Genomic DNA, 17,154 nt, shown 5'->3' with positions numbered 1-17,154 from the left:
CACTCCGACAACAGTAACAATAATAATTCAGATAAAAACCTCACCTCCCTGAAACCATACGAGCTGCAACACTGGAGCAGCTCATCAGAGAAAGAAGCAAAATACCAAGCGACCCTCCCCGCAGCTTCTCCCGGGATATTTTCTCTGCGCACGGTGCGTTTGGTTTTACTGACCTGATGCGTCTGGAGAAGGCGAGGTGGCGAAAGGGATCCCGGCGAGTCTGCAGCCAAACCTCCGTGTGATGCCCGTCCTATATCCCGTCTCTCTCTCCACCACCGCCACCACCAACACCCCCTCCTGCGCACTATTACCTCACAGCCTCCTCTCCTCTCAGCTACTCCAAGACCGGAGAGAGAACATATGGCAGCTCGGTCTGAATGAGAAAACATTTTAGTTTTATACATGCAGGTGCATCTCAACCTGTAACCTATAACTCAAAAAGTTAATGTTTTTCAGTAATTTAATTTAAAAACTCTATAGTGGTGCTTATAATTAGTTATGGTATTCACCACCCAGAGCGACATGTATTAAAGGGGCGTCACAACGATGACTATAAAGAAGGCATCAGTCATCTAATATCTCTTATTTGCGAATTTCTTCAACAAGTATTAGTTGCCATTTTGTGAAAAAATTATGCTGGAATAATTTATTAAAATTGATTTAGACTACAAAATTAAAAGTAACAGTTTTTATAAAAGTAACAGCTTTTACAGAATCTTGACCAAATTTCATATTTGATCTTTAGTTCTAAACCTGAAATACTCAGAGTGGTGAAACTTACAAAAAACATATAACGCACTAAACAAATAATAGGTAAAATAAGTATTGAGTACATCAAAGTTTTTCTCAGTAAATATATTCTGTAACCTCTCCACTCGCCCAGTGACCGCTGGAGATAGTTATAAACAATCGACATATACTTGCCTATTTAATGATTCTCACGGTCATGTTTTTTTTTTTTTCTTTCTTTTTTTTTTTTACATTTATCGAGTAAATTTAAATTACTTGGATTGTTGTTGACAACTAATGCTAATTTTATGTCAATAGAAATATTAGGAATTTATTTACTGGCAAATAAATTTATTTACTATTTATTTACCACTGACAAGTAGAATGCTTATTTTATCTGTGGTCTATTTCTGAAAACACAGTTTGTTAGGATCATTTTTTAGTAAGAAACTGAAACACTTGCAGTGGCATTTTCTATTCATTATTCAATTAACTGTACGTTGATTTAAATGTGATTTGAATTTTATTTCCTTCATATATTAATTTCTTGTTTTTGCATTTCTACACCACTGTTTAAGTATTTTATTTCTACTGTAATCAGTTAATTTTTAATTCCAATATTTTATTCTTTAATTTTAGTCATTTTTGATGATTAAAATTAAAGAATTTTAATTTAATTTAAATTTAATAAAATTTTTAGTCATCAAAAAACAAAATTTTTTTGATGACTAAAAAATGTTAGCATCAAGCACTTTGAACATCAAGCATCAAAGTTCTAGATGTTCAGCACTTTGTTCTGTGCCTGTTTTTAAAGTGCTTTATAAATAACATAAGTGTGGTTTGGTCTGACCTAGAGAAGGAGTTGCTGCTGCTCATCAATCTTGAAAAGGTTATGATGCCATTTACTTTTTCAACTCCACCATTTTCTACTAAGAAAGAGTCGTCAGTCAAAAACAATTAAGATACCTGCCAGTCATATCAATAGTTTACATTTAGCAAACTTTGCGAAAGGTCATCTAAAAATCTGGGTAAACAAAAGAAAAGAAAAAAAGCTGAACATCGGATTGTTTAGAACATTATAGCACAAACACATCATAAGAGCTGTAAGCATGAGGATGGAGGGTTGATGGTTATTTTGCAGCCAGAGGACCTGGGCAGGATGTTGAGTTGGCCATGATTTAGTCTGAATGTAAAAGAAATCCATAGTAAAACGTGAGACTATCTCTCTGACAGTTGAGGTTTGATCTGGACTGGGTCATGACCAGAACAAACCTGGTTAAAAAGTATTGTGTGGTGGCACCTAAATAATGTCCACCACAGTAATTTGAATAGTCTTTAATGTTTATGTGACTTTGCTAATACGACTAATAAAAATAACACTTTCTTTTTATCATTAGTTTATTGTGTTAATTCCAACTTTTATAAAAAAGTATAGCTTGTTCAATAAAAGTCATGACTGTATAACAGAAGATGTGTTTGTTATGGGTTTGCTAAACGATGCTCCAAAGTGCCTATGAGAAGAAGCTGAAATGCTCACAGATGTGAGCTATAAAACACGTTGAAGTTTACTACTGGTTTATTATGGGTTTTACAAGCCGTGCTGTTGTTTGGAGGAACCCGCTTCACTTACTTCTATGCTAGAAAGTCGTTTGATGGCCATAAAACATCTCCTGAGTCATTACTGGAGTGTCAAAGCCTGATGGCCACTAGAGTTATTATAAATGAAAGCAGCTATAGAAGAAGAAGAAGAAGAAGATGTACATCTACAGCTCTACTGAGTTTATAATTCAATAAAAGCAGCAGAACATGAGCCAGAAGTTGAGGGAGAGCAGATGCTCGAGGAGCAGACGGCGCTTTAGTGCTTCATAAATAAAAAGTTGTGCCGCCGCTGCATTCAGGTGTCAACAGCTTTCAGAGCATGGCTGGAGGCTGCTGACGTAAAGCCTGCTGGAACACTAATGCACTCATTGTTAAAGTGTCATTATCAGCCTCATTTATCATCGGACAAACACACACAGGGCACGCACAAACCCTTAGCAAACAGACAGGACAGGTGCTGTGTGCTGCACATCACTCTACCAACGAGGCTGAATGAAAAACAACCCCAGAGCATGGTTTGCAGGTAAATCCATGATCTGAGAGCTAAGACACAGAAAAAACATTGAGTTAATTGTTTGTCAGGTGTGAAGTTTGAGATATAAATTCACTGACAGTCTGTCTCTAGATTCATTTTAAGGTTTTAAAGATGATCACAGACTGCATGGAATCCATCAGATACGGCCATTAGAGGTGACATGATACTGTGACAAATCCCATTCTCCACAGTCAAGGTGACAATGTTTCCTGAAAAAACAGGCTATATATGCAAAGGTCAGCTGCTTGAACTTTCTGCACATTTTGTTGCATTATGAACACAAACATCAATGGTTTAACTTGGATTTATTGGACTTCTTTAATTACAGCTTTCTGTTTTATAGTCCAAGCAGCAAGGCAGACAGATCAGGAGGAAAGGTGTGGAGGAGTTAAAAGCAGGGTTGGGTTATAAAATGGTATCAGAAGCTGTAAATATGTCACAGACCTCTGTTCAACCCAGGATATCAAAATAGAAAGAGTATGGCACAATTGCAAATCAGGACATGACTGTTTACCTATACAGAGAGACAAGAAAAGGAGTGCATTATTCAGAGACGCAGCCGAACAGTCTGTTAGCTCTGCAGGAGCTTGAGACGTTCAGTCAATGTGGGAGGATCTGTCGGTGGATGAAAGCCATTAGAAGTCATGTCTGTGGGTTGCTGTTTGCCATATGCCACGTAGGTAACATATCAACCAAGTGGAAGAAGATATTCTGGCCACATACAACCAAAATTTAACTTCTGACCAACATAAAAATGTTGTCTGTGAGGCAAAGTTCATATGATTAAACATGGTGGTGGCAGCGTCATGCTGTGGTCACAATGTAGGGAAGATGGATGTAGCTGAATACAAGGCCTTCCAAATGCCCAGGATCTCTAAACATAGAGACAGAGCTAGAATTGGTTTGTTTAATTTAGAGCATATTCATCCATTAGAATGGTCTAGTCAAATTCCACACCTGAATCTTATTGAGAGCCTGCTGAAAAACTGTTCAGATGCTCCATATCCATTCTAGTTATTTTGTCATTAAGAACTGGAACACATTTTACTCTGTAGATGTGCCCTGCTGGCTCTGATGTATCCAGAAGGCTTGCAGCTGTGATTAGAGAAGAAGGTTGTTATTCTTCAAAGACTTGACTCAGAGTGAAACACAAATATTCACAAAATATTTCAACGTTTAATCAGTAAACTTTTAAATTCAATACATAATTTTCTTTCCACTTCTCAATGATATATATTTTGTGTTGGTGAATTATATCTCATGGCTGTAATGTGATCAAATGTACAATAGTTCAAGGAGTAATTTTGCAAGGCATCAGACTAGATCAGGCGTCTTCAAATTCAGTCTTTGAGGTCTGATGCAACTTTTAGAAGTGTCTCTGCTGACTCAAACAATTGGGTCATTAGCTAGACTTTAGATAATGTCACTGCATATTGACATTTGATTCAGGTGTGTTGAACCAGGGACATACATATCTAAAAGTTGCAGGACACCCGTCCTCAGGGCCTGGATTTGAGGACTAGTTGGGAACCTTTGGCAAAAAAAGACATCAGCAGTGAACCTACCAATGTAAGTTTGAATCATGAGCCACCAGTCAACACAAGAATAAACAGATTTGAGGGTGTAATTGCATTAACCTGCTTTAAATAGCAATGTCCTACCAGAGAAAAGATACAAATTAATGTGCTTTGGGTCTGTCGGTGTCCAGACCGCATGCATGACTGTCTGATATGTTATTGGTCTTCATGAATATTCACTGATGTTCTCTAAAAAAACACTTCTAACGCCTTCACAGAAAAGTGTTAATTAAATTCTCCCAAAAAATGCACAGAAGTTTATGGTAGTAACATAAAAAACTGTGGAAAAAGTTCTAGGGGTGTGAATATCTCTACAAGTGACTATTATTTGTATTGCTGTAAACACAGCTTTTCAGCTGCCTGCTGGATTGAAAACCTTAGAGAGGAAAAAAAGCCCACAAATTTAATTGCTGCCACTGTTTTCTATGAATAAAATTACTCTCGCAGAGCACAAGCTGTTTGCTCGTTGGGCAGATGTCACTTAAGAAACTTGTGAAGTTCAATCTTGGCGAATAATTCATTCATGGGGTGGGGGAGAGGGGAGAAATGAAATCCTTTGTGCATTCTCAGCTTTGTCTGTTCTGCTGTTGACAGCAACAACAAAACCTACATTTCATGCTTTAAACTCATCAGGGGTTTAAAATTAAAAGGCAGCTACTTCTAAGACGACAGCATTTGTGAGTTTTACAAAAAATAATTATGGAACAGAGTCACCTTTGAGCAAAAGCAGAGAAATGTATCCAATGAATACCCAGTATGAAGCTCCTTTTGTGAAACAGTTAAAGGGGCAGTATAATGTATTTTCCAGCCACATAGTGCCATTTTACAGCACAATCAAGTAACTATGTTAACTTCAGTCGCTGTATATATCAAACATGACTTAAAAGAAATTTGACTTTCCAATTTAACTCCTTGAAATTGGGTCTCCGTCTCTTTAAGAAGCTCTTGGTCTTTCCGACATGCCGCCTTCAGCACGTCATCACAACAATGTTTCTCCATTAAGCCCTTTACAGCATTCTTACGAGCATTGGATTAATAAGTAGTTTGTATAATAAGCTCAGCAGACACACAGTTCCACCAGGTGTTTACTAATTGCTGCTGTCTATTTTTATAAGTCAGTTCAATCTATTTTATTAATTAGAAGCTGTGAAAACTCATCTCCTTACCAAACCTTATGGCTTTTTCTAGCTGAGCAGCCCAATAACGCTTGCTTTTCTTTTCCATCTTTGCAAAGTTGCAGTTTACTCTTCTATTTCTCCCTTATCTTCCTTAATAGTTGCCTCTTGGCTCCCTTCTAACAGCATGCCTATGTGCTCACTTCTAATTTCTCGTTTCCCTTCTCCCTTCTCTGCTAAAGTTTCTTATAAGTCTTTTTTTAATCTCATTTCTCTCATCTTCTTCACACCCTCCTATCTGTAAAAGCATAAATTAGCTGTTTAAAAAATCTGAACCAGACTCTGATGAGATCTTAGCCCACTCGATTGATTGCAGTTTTGGTCAAGTTGCATTTCTTGAGTCTAGATCTGTGAAAATCACTCACAGCTTTACTAGCTTGTGTTCTGATAATAAAGTCGGGAGGCAAAAATAAACCCTTAAGCAAATTATTACAGTTTCAATTATTGGAAATTATTAAAGGCTGCATGTGAACTGAAAACCTGTTATCTACTTAACTATCCCTCACTGACACAGTTTCTATATTTGCTTCCATTCTTTTAGATCGGTTTCCTCCTCCTTTTTTTTTTTTTACCGTCGAGGCGTACAGGCCTGATTAGTCCATTAGTTACAGAAAGGAGTATAGTTTATCATCAGTGAATGAGCCATCGCTCCTGCCCCTGAAAACGATCCATCACTGTTGTTAGTCACCTCGGTAGTTAGAAGCAGATCAGAGGTGAAAACATGAGATTAATAGCAACAACACGACTCTCATTACAGCAGCCCAAAGGGAGAAAGTGGAAGGGCAGCGGCTGCAGCAAACAACCTCAGGATCAGGTTATTAATAAGACAGGTTTTTCATGAACCCTAGAAATTCTTGAACATGACTTAATTCAACGTTCAGAAGTTGGGAAGTTGCCTCTGTTTTTGATAACTGCTTTAAACGTGGACGCTTGGTTTCTTAGTTGCTATTTAACAAATTTAATTTTGCATTTGTATATATGCTGTTTGAAGGAGCTATTATATTACCATCTTCGAATACACTTTTATCCAACATTTTCTGACAAAAATGTATTTTGGCCTGATATTATAGTAGGGAAAACATTTTCTTGACACACAACACAGCATTGCAACAAAGAAATCCAGAAAGAGAGAGAGTAAAAGTCGAAAATTTCAGTCTGTAATATGTTGATCTGTAACTTTGGGCCCACTCTGCCGCCACTCGTCTCCTCCTGGGAGTTAACGCTTGTGCAGCTCGGAGCTTCTTGTCTTTATCCGGAGCATTTGGTGGAGCAAGCTGAGTGTAGCTGCTGTCAGCAGTTCGCTGCGTCTCCTCAGAGAAAAGCCTGACTTCTGCACTTCCAGTTAAAGCAGTAATCTGCATCCTGCTGCTTATTCCCTCAAGGTCAAGACCACAAATTGGAAACCAGAATAGACCTTGTTGTTGTCTGAGATAAACTCTGGGCCTACAGCTTTAATCATCCATGCAGGGTTTGTTGAAGAGACTCACTGTTTTTTTTTTTTTTTACCATTGTTCCACATCCTAATGTCTACCTACCTGTATTTCATTGACACTGTCAGATATGTTCCTTGAAAGCAAGGAAACATTGAGAAATGATAAACTCACATTAGCGTAAAGCTAGAGTACAGTCTGCATCATAAGACTGAGAAGATTGTGACATCCTTGATAAATATGCCATACAAATGGGATGAAGTCTAAGTTAATACAATACCGATGTTCACTTAGAATGCTTGGAAAGTTTTTCGTTAGTAGGGTCCAGTTCCTTTCCCTATGAGGTCCGAGTCAACACATTTCATTGGTTCAACACAGCTTATTAAAGACAGCTTCTTAAAAGAAAGAGATAAGAGGAGAGCTCTGTAGGGAGGAGGGAATGCAACCAATGACAATCATTTAAACGTGCAGTGCACTGGCCTCCATTAAAAGGTATTAACAACCACTATTTTAGACTGAATCTTCATCTTGATAAATCGGAAAAAAGGAGTAGTTAAAAATTTTATTCAACTGGAAGTGTGATAAACAAAGATGAAGAGGGACTCAAGCTTATTTAAGCAACACACACAGTGTTGAGGATGAATATGGATGGAAAGAATCTCTAAATGTCAAAACTGCAACAATGCGGGATATTATTGGGTTGCTCCATAACAGCCATCGGACGACATCGCAAACGTAAACATGGGGAGTTTGTGAAACTCTGCTGGGACTTATAAATGTGTGCTTTAGAAAGACAAGACCAAGACACAAACTTTTCAGAAACAAGCACATCATGGGAGTCTTTTGTGAAACAAAGAATGGAGACTGTCAGAAGCTCCTGACACCTAATGTTAAGTATGGTGGAGGGTGTGTGATGCTGTGGGCTTGTTCTTCAAAAGGCTTCGAGGAATCTTTTTGAAATGTATGGCATGATCAACTGATTCAAATACTGGAATGCTTTACAAGGAAATTTGACGAGCAAATCCAAAATGACAAAGAAGCTTAGTTTAGGGTCATCACAGGCCCCAGAGTCAGATCCAATAGAAAACTTGTGAGGTGAACTGAAGAGAAAATAGAACAGAAGATGACCCTTATGCTCTTTACTTACAAAATGCTATAAGAGAAGACCAGTGCTTGAAAAACTGGCTGCACACAGTACTGACACCCACAGAACTAATACTTTTGCAAAAATAATATAAAACTATATATAAAGTTAAAATCCCCCCCTACTGAATAAATGTATTCAAAGACTTTTCACACATTTTTGCCAATATGTGTGGAGGGGGGCTGGTGGTGGATAATTACACTTTTTAAAAAATCTGTATATAAAAAAAAACCCTTGCATATTTTTCAATTAATGATTTACAAAAACTTTTTGACTTACTGTAACAATAACTAAAAGGCAAAATATTTCAAGTAAATAACCTAAACCTTTAACTTCAAACACCAGATGAGTCTTTTTTCCTCACTTTATCTTATCTCAAAAATCTAATTTTCAAGCACTGAGTACCTCTGAAGTTTTGTGAACCAAGATTAGATTTCAGGTTCGTCTTTCACCATTAATGGATGAGATCAACAATTATCAAGGCAGCCGCTAGATTAGATTGGGAACCCAATGAACCATAACCACAAGAAATTTGTGAAAGTAGTTCATTTATTTTAATGCTGCAACTCCTCCAATATGCAATTAGACTCTACTTCAGCTGCACCTGAAAAACTGCAGGAAGTGGCTCTTTTATCTTCATTGAGAGCAGCTTAAGTAAATGACCCAAAGTTTAAAACAGGCAGGAATTGAATCACAGTTTGCATGTCGATTGACTTATCATAAAATATAAAGTACTTCCATTAAACACTTGAAATTAAACACATGTTTGGAAGAATAACTGATGTCACAGGTTCATGTTACACCAAACTTTAAGATCAATCAGGAAGCCTCCGGTTAGCAATTATCCACAACAGCGGAAGTGCCCTTTAACCGATCTGGAGTCTAATTAGTTTTGACTGAAACAAATGGACGGGTGGGTCTGATTATCTGTCTGCACGCAGCTGCCCTTCCTCAACCCACACACACACACACACACACGGGTGTAACCGATCACTAACACGCTTGCACACATGCAAATGTACAAACACACTTGAGCACGCCCTGTCTGCAACCATTAGGATGTGATAGGACTGATAGGCATGCTGGAGCACATCTGAGCCTCTGATTAAACAGAGCAGCATCACCTTTGGGAGAGCTGCTGATCAATGAAAGGGAATATTGATCAGAGTGAAACCTGATTGATGCTCCTTTAACATTGTTGCATCTGTTTTATACATAACTCGTTTTCAGGTGAAAATATAAATTAAGAAGTTCTCTTTAGTAAACACTTTTGAGTTTCTTCTGTTTAATCTCATCTATGCCCATCCAGGTATTATCTTCCATGTATCAGAGATTATGTAATGGATGTCAAAGGCATCTTTCATTGTGAAGAGGCAGCAGACATTTTTATTGTCAAACAATTTAGTTTATTAATGATATTTATAAGAGTGGATGATAATGTTGGATTTGTAAGAGTTTGTACTTTTGGTTTTACACCAGTATTCATAGATACATAGCAAAGTGTGAGCAAATTCAAGAATAGTTCAGTTTGAAACCTGCCATGTTTGTTTCTCATGCTCCTTTTTTATTGCTTTATTTTATGAAAATGTGGATAGAAAGTGCCTTGACTCTTACAGAACTGTTTTATATTTCAACTAATGTCATCATTTAGAGATGACATCATAAAGCTTCAAAATCTTAGCACAACATCTGGTGTTAAAGCATTTCTAAAACAATGTCCAAAGCGCTGGTGTATCAGTTGTCAGACATGGATAATAAGAGAACTTTGGGCCTTTTCGCGTTCTTGGACGCCACAGTTCCCCTGGCCGAACAAAATCAAAATAAATGAAAGGAGAGCAGTGGGGGAGCTCAGCAACATCCGTGCGAAGATGACAGGAAGCTGCGAGGCGATAAACATCCTGCAGGCTTGCTGGTCTCCGACTCGGAGAAAAAGAAGCAGCCAGCTGCCACTGGCCCGGACCGGAGGCCTTAAATCTGGGCCCACACTGTGCGCGTATGTCAGGGTGGAGGAAGATAAAGTGGTCACGACAGAAGACTGTCAGACACTAGACGTCTGTTTTAGGCTCACTGATGGTATTGAGGCCTGTGAGGATGAAATATTAGTTATTTATTGACTTCAAAGTAAAAGAAAGCTGGAAGGAGCTGATACGGTGCATACTGTGGTGCTAAATAGCTCAGACAGACTAATATAAATTTAAAGCAGGGATATCAATATATAAGCAGGGTGCTTTAACTTTCGACCAGTGCAATTAAGTTAGAAGGAATATTTCAACTTCAGAGCAAAAGTGCCTTGCTGAGTTTTTTTTTATTCGTTACTGGCTATCAGTAAAAATACATGGGAAACATATTGTGTACAGGCAGAAATAACGTTCATCTTTAAGCACTGAAGAGTGAATAATCTCAGTTTGAAAAGCCATGAAAAATTAAACACCGCAGCGTATTTTCATTTCAAAGCCGTTGTGTAAATGAGACGCATCAAGCACCTGGAACTGAATTTAGCTTTGTGGCCCAGAGCTGGTGGATGGCCCTTGAGCGTGTCATCACATCAGTCTCCCTTGATCCCAGCTGTTATTCATTGTAGCTGAGACGGAGAATGGAGGTCGGTCAATATTCATGGGTGTGATTGCCAGCGCCCATCATGGAACGATGAATCAAATGTAGCAGCCTGCAGGGTCTCTGGTTGTCTGTCTGATTTAACTGTTAATGGCCTGATTTACATTTACACCTCATGCTTCCTTTTAATTTCAGTCTATAAAATCAATATGTTTTAATCTCCCTTATCAAAGTGGAAAAAACAAGTATTTTTAGTGATTATAGAAAATAAACTTAAACTCTCAAGAGACAGTTTTAGACCGGGTCATTAAACTTTAGTGTTGGTATCCAAGTCCTGACTAGTTTTGCAGAAACTAGCTCTTGGATTTTTGCATTAGAGTTTCATATTTGATAAAAAAAGATGACTACCAGGGTCCTAACCATTTGCTATAGAAAGACAAATGCAATCCAAACTCAGTACATCGTTTTGAACCACATCATTGCACTCCGGCAAACTAAGAGCCGACTTTTGACCAGAAACAGAACAAAGATATTTACCCAGTTTGTTGCCCTATTCAGAACCAGTTTCAAAGTCCTGGCTTCAGGCCATTAAAAGTTGCCCTACAAGACTAACCCTTGGTAATGATTATGGTAAAAAAAAAAAATAGTCTTTTATACATTAGAATAGAAGAAAAATGGTTTGGTCTTTACTTGATCATGAAATCTTTCAAATTGACCTAAAGGAAAAATAGAAAACACAACAAAGTTCAACCACCATTTATTAAACAAACATAAAAACCGGCGGGAAAAGCAGTGTGGTAAAACCTAAATGCATCTGTTGATCCAACAGCTACAGCCACCTTTCACAGAAGGGAATTTTTTGGTTCACTCTTCTTTTGAAGATGGCTTCAACTCTTTGAGGTTTGCAGACATTTATTTCTGCACAGCTCTCCAAAGGTCCTGCAACAATATCTGATCAAGTCTGGAGTTGAAGTAGTCCATTCCCACAACTTCATTCTTTTCTTTTTCAGTAATTCTGTTACAGATTTTCAGCTGAGCTTGGGATTATTTTTCTGTTTCAGTTTAGACCAACTTCCAGCGTTTGATTGAATGGAGGGTAACCCTGGTCCTGTTGGTAAAAACAAGCCCCAATCATCAGCCCTCCAACTCTCATGTTTGAGAGTTGGCTTGAGGTCACCAAACATTTCTCCCAGCATTGAACCCTCTAACTTTGGGGGTAAATTTGGTAAGATACTCACTCCTGGGAAAATTGATGGCTGTCTTAAATGTTTTAAATAATTCATAAATCGTAATAATACATAAATAATACGTATTACTAATAACTAATAGGTAAATAATCTCTGTAGAATGGAGGAATTCAGTTAGTTTAAAAATGAACTCCTGACCACTAGATTGTTGTGCAGCCACAGTAGTTTCTCTGATGTCTTTAGAGAGTCTACTCTACTAATGTAGACTACTACTCTCATGTCTAATGTCTTCTCTTGGTTAACAAATACAATAAAAACAACACCTGTGTAAGTTTTGTTTACAGACTGTTTAATAGATGAAACCCAAGAAGCAGTGGGATGTACTACCTTTTATAGATTTTAAATTTGGAGCAACAAAAAAAAGACTTTTGCCACTGGAAAATCAGTTTCTCGACCCATTTTCACACAGCCATATCTCTGTGATCAGAATCTTCAAAATATTGCACTTCCCCCCCCCCTTCACATTATAAATAAAGTTCCCAAGTCACAACTTGTGAAATCACTGTGGATCCTTGTTAATAGTTTTTAGAAACGTTCGCTGGAGATAGGCACCAGCACCCCTCCAGACCCCACTAGGGACAAGGGTGTACAGAAAATGGATGCATGTTTAAAATCTAAGCAGCTAAAAGAAGACCTTGAATTCAATATTTGTTTTAGTAAGAAAGCATTTTTATTACTTAAAAAAAAAAACACGCTTTATTTTACATGAAAATATTTTACAGCTATGAGATTTTACTGTATAAAAACAACCAGGGAATGACGTCAGCCGATTCAGAGCAAAGTAAGGAAAGTTGCACCACCTGCTGGTGTCAGAAGGTTACTGCAGTTTCTCTTTTTAACATCTCACTGCCTTTGTCATCAAGGTGTAAATACTTCTGTCAACAGACGAGCTGATGCTCCTCAGGAGTCGTTGGGAAGGCCAAACAGTTTAACTGTCCCTGCCTCTCGGTTGTTGTCATATTTGCCCTCCTTGTCGTCGCAGGCGTAGGCCAGCAGGGGTCTCTTTGGGTGCCAGGCGACTGTGAACGTTGGGGAATCGCACTGAACCTCCCACAGCTTCTCACCTGCAACGTAAAAAAAGCCTACTGGTTTGCTTCCAAATATTCTCAGCTCAAAAATTAATTTCATTTATTTTCTACAACATCCTGACATCATTTAACAAATCCCTATTTTTGTCCAGAAGGGTGAGATCTGATAACTCTGAGGTTCTGACATGTTACATGTTAACAACTATCTGCAATGTACAGCGGCACAGGAGCTCAAGTTTCACAAACTTTCCTTTTTTTGTGTCGAGAACATTTGAAACAATATTCAAAAAATGACACGAGCTCAAAAAATGACACGAGCTCAACATGATTTCTTTTAATAGAAGCGTTAAAAGAAATCCACAAAATGTAATATTGTATCAGTGTTTGCGAAAACATTTGGGCATGCTTGAGTGTGTTAGAACATTTGAAGGAGTGTCTCAGGAACACGTAGGACAATGTATTCATGTGCTGCAGTTTTCACAGAGGCTACTCGACAGACTTGAGTCATTTAAAATGAATATTAACACCCAAGCATTGGCATCTTTGAACATTTCAAATATGATACACTAAATTAAAAATCACTTAAGAGTTAAACGCAGCAGGCAGGTCTGAGGCACATTAAGAAATATTATCAATTCAAACTTGTTCATTCTACTTTGCTTTCACCTCTGCGCCACAATCTGCTCTGCTCAATGTGGCGCAAAGTGTGACGAAATACAGAGACCTGTTAAGGAAAGCTGTACCATGGGAAGAGGTTTAAAACCTAAATGATTTATCTCCCTTCTGTCAACTAAAGGCTCTGCTCCAAGACCGACAAAACTATTGCAGGCCTGTGTGACAGCAAAATAATTTAGCACACAGAATTTGTAAAAAGGAAGGATTCAGATAGGACTTTTTCCATGATGAAGTGAGTGGAAACCTCTGAGGAGAATTGCAGCAAAAAGGACCAAGTATCTGACCGAATCTGCCTAAAGATATTTCCACATATCAAACCCTGCTGCTAAATGTCTGCTGTCATGGTTACTGACCTGTTTCCACCTCTGCGATGTCAATGAAATGATCCTCAGACGCGGAGGCCAACATCTTCCCATCATTGCTGAAGCTCAGCGTCCTCACTGGCCAGTCCAGTCTGCAGCGTGAGCAGCAAGAAAATAAAGATCCCTGATTCATCCAGACGTTTCTCTGAGGGCAAATGATTTGGAGAAAGAGAAACACGGACTGACCTGGAGAAACAGCGGACACACACCAGCTCCTCCACGTCCCACAGACTAACGAGAGCATCAGCGCTTCCTGTGGCAAAGTATTTCCCCGTGGGGTCAAACTTGATGCATATGCAGTTGGACGGGTGAGCGTTGATGGACTGGATGGGCTTCAGATCCGGATAACTGAACACAAAACACTCTGATCATTTCAGATCTGAAGCACAGAAAAAAACTTCTCATACAAGATCTCAATAGCTCACCCATTAGATGCAAAAAAAGTTATTTTTTAAAAAGATCACATAGGTGTATAACTAAAAAAGTGTCCAAATACTTTTACTTTTTCAAATTTAAATGGAGACATCTTGACCGAAGCAAAAGCAATCCTGCTACACAATTATCAAATCATAAATACAGATGTAGAAGGAATGAGGACAGACAGATGTAAGAAGTTTTTCAAGAGTAAAATACTGCTGATATATAAAAGTGCATTTACATTTAATGATTAAAAGTGGATTTGCATTTAATAATTTGTACATCTGGATAAGAATTACAATACAGAGTACTAATTATTTATTCATATACAACAGAAACACAGCTATGCCCTGGAGACATTGGAGGATCTGACATAAATTAAACCATAGATGTTTTCTTGCTCTCCCCATTTGCAAAAATGAATATTCTGTCTTTAAATTCAGTTGCTGAATAATTTGAGATGATACAGTATGAAAGTCATGCATGATTTTTGGAATTTGGCTCTAATAGTCACAAATAAAATCATTGTCAAGAATCTATGTGGTTGTTTTTTTCTTAATCAAAACCATTAACAGTTCATTTTTAGAAAGCAAGACAATACTGACTGTTTATAATGAGCCAACAGGACACAGAACACCCTGCAGGAACTTCAGGTTCACATTCAATTTGGTTTCTACCTGAGGATATTGATACAGCCGTTCCCGTTGGTGAGGAAGAACATGTCGTTGTCGTTGTTCCAGGAGATCTCGTTCACTTCGAACTTGAACTGCTCTTCAGCCCTGGAGCGGTGCGTCTTGGCATCGATAAAGGTCACCACGTCGTCTTTGTTCCCGACTGCGATTGTCTGACCGTCTGGACTCCAGCAGATATTAATGTTCTCACCTTAATTAAAAAAACAACAACAAAAAAACAAGAAAGAAAATGATTTAAAGTTTTACTAAGACCAGATTCAAGCAGTCCAAGTATGATTGTACCCTTTGTGTTGACTGTGGCGACACATTTGGTGGTGCGTACGTCCCATATGCGAATGGTTTTGTCCCCAGATGCAGTGACGAACAGATCCGGGTTGGTTGGATGCCAGCACAACTGATCCACACTGTCACTATGTCCTCTGTAGTTGTTCTCCTTCACCTAGAGAAAGGTACAAATTAGAGCCATGTTCAAATAAAACCTGACCTGTCATCACTAATCCTATGAGAGTTGAAAAGGATGTTTCATGGAAGCAAAGCAGGACCAATGAGCAGAGACAAAAGGAGGAAGTTCAAATCTCTTTAGTCGATTAAAATGGGCAAGGATAACATCCCTAACTCCTAAGTCTCTCTAACTGCTACTGGAGATCCTTTCAGCTCAGCATTAACCACAGCAACTCTTTGAACAATTACATTTTGTTTCCCTCAGGGAAAAAAAAAATGTTTTGAACTGAATAGCAAGGTGTGTTTCTGTGTGTCTTTCCTGCCCTCACAGACCCCCATCACTCAAAGCAGATAGTTGTCAAAACTTAGACTGGTTCTGACTCTGCTGGAGGTCTCTTCTAATTAGAAAGGAGTGGTTTCTCTCAACTGTCAACACATTCTTGGTAAGATGAAAAATATTTTATTCATTGGCAGTTTATGACAATCTGAAACTACACAGCTAGAATTAAAATCGACTGAATTTGTACTACAATTTCATATATATTTTTTTAATTTATGAAGTGCCTTGAAATGAGTTTTAATAATGGGATTATCTGGATTAACTCCTATCTGGGCACGAACAGCGCGGTCGTGTTGCGCATCTGTGTGAACCATCACCTTCACTCTGTTACTTATGCCTTTATTCTACAATCATCTGCTATGTAAGTAAAGCCGAAAGACAGCTCACATACTAGGTCGTGTGAAAATAAAATCCACATGTTTTAAAAGTGCCAAACCCAATTTACAATCTTTAAGTGTTGTAAACCTAATCTTAACAGATCGCGCTTCAGTCAAAAATCTTCCTGACAGCAGAAGAAGAAATATGTATATGTGGGGGCAGCTTTGTTGACAATTCGGCGTTAATTAAAAATATCGTATTCATAAGAACATAAAATAATAAAGAAGAAAACAGGTTAAGCATGCATTGCACTGCGCGGCTTCACTTACCAAGCGGTCCTTTTCCAGGATAAAAACGCTGGCTGTTTTATCAAACGAGCCGGAGGCGAGCCTCCTTCCATCGCAGCTCCACGCCACCGAGTGTACTTTGGCTGTATGAGCCGGGAATTCCCGACTTTTGTTGTTATTTCTGAAGCTCTCCTGCATTTCTTGGTAATACTGCGACGCCATCTTTCCACCCCTTTTCTTCTTCATGGGATGCCTTGAAGGAAGGTGTCGCCCTCTTGCGGCTTGACTAGGTTTTGCAGGCAGTCATACTTATTTATTACATTTCCACATTTTGTCATTTTCTAACAGATTTCAACATCAGTTTTCAAGCTTAGCTACTGATTTTCAATGGAATTTAGGACTGGACTTGGCCGGTCCATTGCAACACTTAAACATTTTGGTCTGAACTGGATGTATGGCGTCACCGTCCTGCAGGAAAATGAACCTCCAGCCATAAGGAATGGAAAGTAACTATTTATATTTACTGGGGTTTCTGTTATTAACTACATTTGGTCTGCATGTTGTACTTTTTAAGTTTGTGGCAGTTTATGGTCATTTAGAAACAA

The 17,154-nt window shown here is 38.4% G+C and overlaps 2 protein-coding genes across 3 annotated transcripts in view; both read right to left on the bottom strand.

Annotated features, from left to right (window-relative positions):
- The window catches only part of LOC114139123 (complexin-2), a 31,252-nt gene extending 30,959 nt beyond the window's left edge, over positions 1-293 (bottom strand). Inside the window, exon 1 of one of the 2 annotated variants that reach the window (XM_028008802.1) lies at positions 174-293. Coding sequence is in view for 1 of the 2 variants with exons in the window: in XM_028008801.1 (XP_027864602.1) it covers positions 45-58 (14 nt within the window). In the remaining variant the exon portion in view is untranslated. Of the gene's footprint in view, positions 1-44; positions 67-173 lie in introns of those variants that run through there. The other variant, XM_028008801.1, reaches the window with a different exon arrangement.
- Positions 294-12,261: 11,968 nt separating this feature from the next.
- thoc3 (THO complex 3) lies at positions 12,262-16,807 on the bottom strand. The gene is made up of 6 exons (XM_028008029.1): positions 16,592-16,807; positions 15,446-15,602; positions 15,149-15,353; positions 14,241-14,402; positions 14,046-14,146; positions 12,262-13,053 (listed from the first exon to the last, which is right to left on the bottom strand). Exons 1-6 carry the CDS (start codon positions 16,793-16,795, stop codon positions 12,890-12,892), a joined length of 993 nt encoding a protein of 330 aa, XP_027863830.1. The 5' UTR covers positions 16,796-16,807; the 3' UTR covers positions 12,262-12,889.
- Positions 16,808-17,154: the final 347 nt, after the last annotated feature.

This window comes from Xiphophorus couchianus, chromosome 23 (assembly GCF_001444195.1).
Source record: "Xiphophorus couchianus chromosome 23, X_couchianus-1.0, whole genome shotgun sequence".
In the NCBI taxonomy this organism is placed as follows: Eukaryota; Metazoa; Chordata; class Actinopteri; order Cyprinodontiformes; family Poeciliidae; genus Xiphophorus; species Xiphophorus couchianus.
The sequence above is the reverse complement of the archived record's forward strand: the minus strand, read 5'-3'. Positions and strand labels throughout refer to the sequence as shown.

Coding starts and splice junctions, on each gene's coding strand:
- thoc3 (XM_028008029.1), bottom strand. CDS start 16,795: ATGAAGAAGAAAAGGGGTGGAAAGATGGCGTCGCAGTATTACCAAGAA. Junction 15,603..16,591: donor TCCTGGAAAAGGACCGCTTG/GTAAGTGAAGCC, acceptor ACCTTTCTCTAG/GTGAAGGAGAACAACTACAG. Junction 14,403..15,148: donor GGCTGTATCAATATCCTCAG/GTAGAAACCAAA, acceptor TTTTGTGTTCAG/TTATCCGGATCTGAAGCCCA.